This window comes from Solanum stenotomum, chromosome 4, assembly GCF_019186545.1.
Source record: "Solanum stenotomum isolate F172 chromosome 4, ASM1918654v1, whole genome shotgun sequence".
In the NCBI taxonomy this organism is placed as follows: domain Eukaryota; kingdom Viridiplantae; phylum Streptophyta; class Magnoliopsida; order Solanales; family Solanaceae; genus Solanum; species Solanum stenotomum.
In genome coordinates, this window is record NC_064285.1 from 6,142,769 (window position 1) to 6,147,839 (window position 5,071).

The window sequence follows — 5,071 nt, forward strand, 5'->3', positions numbered from 1 at the left end:
TTTTCCCTTTTAAATATAGATTTTCATGACTTTTAATTATCACTTTTAACATATCAAGAATACTCTCATTATATTCGTCACGAGGATATTACTTTGTAGAACATCCACTAGAAAAAAGATACTACGTAATTAATCACTGAATTGTTTGCTTAAAAAATCTTGAATATGTAAACGAGGTAAAATTTGTGGAAATAGAGATTAAAAGCACGTGAATTAGGTTCGATCAAACTTCTTTTTTTTTTTTTTGGGCTGAGTCAAGAAAACAAGAACAAATAGGCTGAATAGTTAACTAAGCAAAGAATAAGAAATTTGAGAACTAAAATGTAAAAGTTAGATCTTTATATTCTCAATATAATGATTTACTTACATAGAAATTTCAAAAGTCCTAATTAAGAAACAACAATTAAAGAATAGGCATATGTTTAATTTATGGACAAAATACCACTTTATAGCTAGTTCCACCGGGACAAATGAAGGTACTAGTTGAATCATCCATAGGATAACTGTAAGAAGTTGAACATCTATCCTTAAAGAACCTTGAATAGTTGGTCGGACCACAACTTACAGACGGGCAACAATATTCTTCCGTCTTGAAAACAGTACAAGGATTGTTGCATCCTCCAGGAGTCCTTAATTCATTCGGACACTGTCCTATTATGTCCGCGGTGCATCTGATCCTGACAGAGCACTCATCAGCGGATGCTGGACTAAATTCCATAGGGATGTTGAAACCATCAACAAGAGATATGTCCAAGAAATCACTATTGTTGAATTGGTTCAACGCGTATTCAGCCAAAGTGACTGGGGGTGTACCATAACCTTGACATTCGAGTAGTCCATTGCAATCCCCCGTTTGACATTGACTACGGCCAAATGTGTTAAAATTGCAATTGGTTCGGCCCCAAATACGACCTTTTTTAGTTGAGCTCACGACTGTGATGTCTGGCTCGATTTTCCATGTGCCACCATACTCGAGTGGTCGTCCCCCACCGGGGACGGCTGCGGCCCATACCGTGAAGGGACAATTGTTTCGTATTTCTATTGTTGTGTCTGCTTGTGTTGAGAAGACGTAACTAGTCATCACATAAAGAAATATGAAGAAGGATTTGATGATATGATTTCTCATATTTGCTTTGAGAATTAATTAATATGACAATAACAATGAACGAGAGAGATCGAATTTGTAAATAAGGCTGGCTAGCTAAGAACGACTAGTCAATAGTTTACTCATTAGTCAATAAATGGGGCTTAGCTTGTAAAAGACTTTGACTTGGGAAAAGTTATGAAGAATCATATAGAAAATAGAGGTAATATATTAGGAGAAAATTATCAAAATGGTCCTTGTTTATTTTGGTCTTTGATATGTTCTAGATGATTGAAATAGTCCTTCATATATATGACAAAATGTATTCAATTTAGTTTTTTATCTTAAACTTAACAATATACCCCCAAAAACTAATAAATATAATGATGGGGCCTACATAACTTACAAAATTCATCGTTTTTACCATCTTTATTAGCTCAAAGAGTTTCATGAATTCTAAAACACCATATTCTCTAACATCTAACCACACAATACAAAATAATTCTCTCTGAAGTCTGACATGTGAGATTTTCATGAATTCATCACAGCAAAAGACACAAATAATTTTTAAAAATTTCACAATAGAACAGTTTCAAATAGATCATAAAGCATTAGCAGAAAATACAGATAGCCCTCATACTTGAAAAAAATCATCTACTCGTGCTTTAGATCGGTATAGCGTATATTGCCAAAAGGCATACAATCATTGAGCTATTTTCCACAAATCTGGCAATAAAACATAAAAATATAAAATAATAATAATGGGAGATCAGTAGAGCAAAAAAGAAAGGTGTTATCTGCCACTGTTCAATCAGAAACACGGACTAATTTCGTTCATCATATCTCCCAACCTTTTTACAATAATTATTTTGTAATTGTGTGGTTAGATGTTAGAGAAAATGGTGTTTTAGAATTCATGAAACTCTTTCTTTGAGCTAATAAAGATGGTAAAAATGGTGAATTTTGTAAGTTATGTGGGGCCTATCACTATATTTTACAGTTTTTGGGGGTAAATTGTTAAGTTTAGGGTAAAAAACTAAATTGAACACATTTTGTCATACATGAAGGACTATTTCAATCACCTACAATTAGGGTGGGGCATTCGGTAATTCGGTTCGGTTTCGGGTTTTTTTTTTTGGTTTTTTGGTTTTCGGTTCTTGTACAACGTGTACCGAACACCGAATCAAATTATTCCGGTTCAGTTCGGTTCGGTTCGGTTTTTTTAGTTCGATTCGATTTATGTTATTTCGATTCGTTTGGTTCGGTTTTTTTTTATGGGCCTGCTTAGTGGGCTTTTTAATATTTAAAATTTTACAATTTTTTATTTGATTTTTCAGCTTAGTGGGCTAAAAATAGTTACATTGTTATGTCATATCAGTTGCAATATTTTGTAAAATAACACCAAAGAAGATACCATAAGTCCAATCTGTCAATCTGCCATTAGGCATTAACACCAAAGAAGCTCACATCTATGTAGTAAATTAAAATAACACCAAAGAAGCTCACATCAAAAGTCAAAAGGAAGTGCCATACTGCCAATCTTTCATTAGGCATTAACACAACAAATTTTTAATTCACAATGTCACTAAAACACACAATTTTTTAATTAACAATGTCACTAAAACGAAGTGCATTGTAGTTAATGTCTTCACAAATACAATGATCAATACCTGATTGTGGTCGTCGGTCAGCCGATGGTGGTCGCTGATCGGCTGCTAGGTGATGTTGGTCGCTGGCTCGCTGCTGCGTGATGACTACTGCTTGTGTGGTGCGTGCTGGCGGTCGTTGCTAATCGGCCGGTCACCGAAAGACGTGGGAAGTACCGAAGGGCGAAGTGAAAAAGAGTCAAAGACTGAAGACTGATGTGTGGCTGAGGGCTGAGGCGTGAGGGCTACTATGCTAAGAAAAGATGAAAAGTTAAAGTTGGACCTAATTTTCCCTTTTTTTTATTTAATATTAATAAAATATTAATAATATTATAAATATAGTATAATATATTTCGGTACACCGAAATACCGAATTATGCAAAATTACATACCGAAAACCGAATCGAAATATCGAAAAATACAAAAATATATACTGAATACCGAACCGAAAATCGAAATACTGAAACCAAAATACCAAAATAATTAGGTTCGGTTCGGTATTTCGGTTTCTCGATGTTTATGCCTAACTCTACCTAGAATATATTAAGGACCAAAATAAAGCAACCCCAATATATCAAGGACCATTTTGATCATTTATAATCTCTAACTTTAGATTTGTACCATGTCGTTTGATAGAGTGTATAAAAATAATGTTAAATAGAGTGTATTAGTGATGCTTGCATTAGCAATGCATGTATTAGTTAGGCCTAACCCATCGGTGGCCCCGTAAAGTTGACACTAGTTTTCACTTAGACACTCTAACTAGACTTTGTTCATTTTAGACACCTCATGTCATGTCTCGCTGTGTCATTTTAATACTTTTTGCTGACATGACATAGTGAGTGTGGTACACTCCTTACCAGCGCGTGACCGAGAGCTTATTTAACCTTTTTTTTTTCTTCTTCTTCCCCATTTTAGCCACCATTTTCTATAACTTAAACTCCTTCCATGGAGAAATGGATCTAATGGTACTACAACACCAAGAGATTTCAAGCTTAAACAATATTTCTTATTTTGTTGTCATTCTTCCTCCTTAGGATGTTTTGAAAATAATTGAAATACAAAATTCTTTTTAATAGGAAACTCTATGTTTAGATTTGAAGATATAATTTTTATTTGAAGTTCCAAGTAAGATGAATTAGTTTTTGCAAAGAGATTATGCTTTCGTAAAATATTTTTTTCTAAATAATTAAATTACTATGAAAGTATTTTGGAGAAAGACAATCTAGATTAATGGGGAGAGGTTGGGATTCGGGGGTTGGGATGGGAGGTGGTGGAGATGATGATTTGAGTGTGGGAGGGGTAGGGGGTTGTGAACTGTGGAGAAGACAATCTAGTGGGGGAGGAGTCGAGGATCGGGGGTGGGGGTGGTGGAGAAGAGGACTATGCAAGTGGTTAATTTTTATAAAAATTATTTGGATAAAAGTTGCAACTTGTCATTAAGTCATTGGCCTTTTTTGCTACTAAAAAATCATTATTTTCAATATATATGCGACGTGTCTTTATTTTATTCGTCATTTTAACATGTCATCGGCGAGTGTGTTACACACACCTTGCACATTTGGTTGATTATAAAAAAAGTGTCAAAATGACACACCGAAACATGACATGAGGTGTCTAAAATGAACAAAGTCTAGTTGAGATGTCTAAGTGAAAGTTAGTGCCAACTTTAGAGGGGGCTGACAGGTTAGGCCTATTAGTTATGCTTGCATTAATTATACATAGATCATTTTTATGCATTGTTTGGTTTGATGAATTAAATATAGAATGCATTGCATTAAAAAAAATTATTTACAAAGATACCCTTCATTATTATGCTAGAATAGATATAAAAAAAGGTACGGTATTGAGGGGTAATTGGGTCGAGTTAATGCATGCATTAAAACCATTGTATTGCTAATACCTAGAAATCCATGGTATTAGCAATACATACCTTAATACACAATAGAGTGTGTAACTGATGCAAACATTAGTTATACATAGGTTGGAAAAGAGTACCAAACAACGTTAATGCATGCATTATTTTTTTAATACACTAGGCTAATTCATGTATAGAGCTGAACAATTAGACACATGCGCCTTATATGACGAACTGATTTGTGTTCACCATGTACGTAAGACGTTGTGTCTATTTGTTCTATTTGTACACACCCAAAAACTGAAAATCATAGTCTCATAGATACCAACTAAGATCAAGTTAAAGAGTATATTTATGTATTATATATATATATATATATATATATATATACCCTCCGTCCACTTTATTTAGATGTCCAATATTATTAACGGTTTCTTCATTTGAAAAATTAAGTCAATACTAAACAAATAGCAAATAAGCTAC

General features: G+C 33.9%; 1 protein-coding gene and 1 non-coding gene across 2 annotated transcripts; both read right to left on the reverse strand.

The window, feature by feature from the left end:
- Positions 1–317: 317 nt before the first annotated feature.
- Positions 318–1,154, reverse strand: LOC125861796 (thaumatin-like protein). The gene has a single exon (XM_049541659.1). The coding sequence runs from the start codon at positions 1,124–1,126 to the stop codon at positions 428–430; it is 699 nt and encodes a 232-aa protein (XP_049397616.1). The 5' UTR covers positions 1,127–1,154; the 3' UTR covers positions 318–427.
- Positions 1,155–1,713: 559 nt separating this feature from the next.
- LOC125863537 (small nucleolar RNA U54) lies at positions 1,714–1,797 on the reverse strand. Its single transcript, XR_007446198.1, has one exon. It is a non-coding gene; the product is annotated as a small nucleolar RNA U54 (small nucleolar RNA).
- Between the last annotated feature and the right edge of the window lie 3,274 nt (positions 1,798–5,071).

Excerpts from the sequence above, each read along its gene's own strand:
- LOC125861796 (XM_049541659.1), bottom strand. The coding sequence starts at position 1,126 with ATGAGAAATCATATCATCAAATCCTTCTTCATATTTCTTTATGTGATG.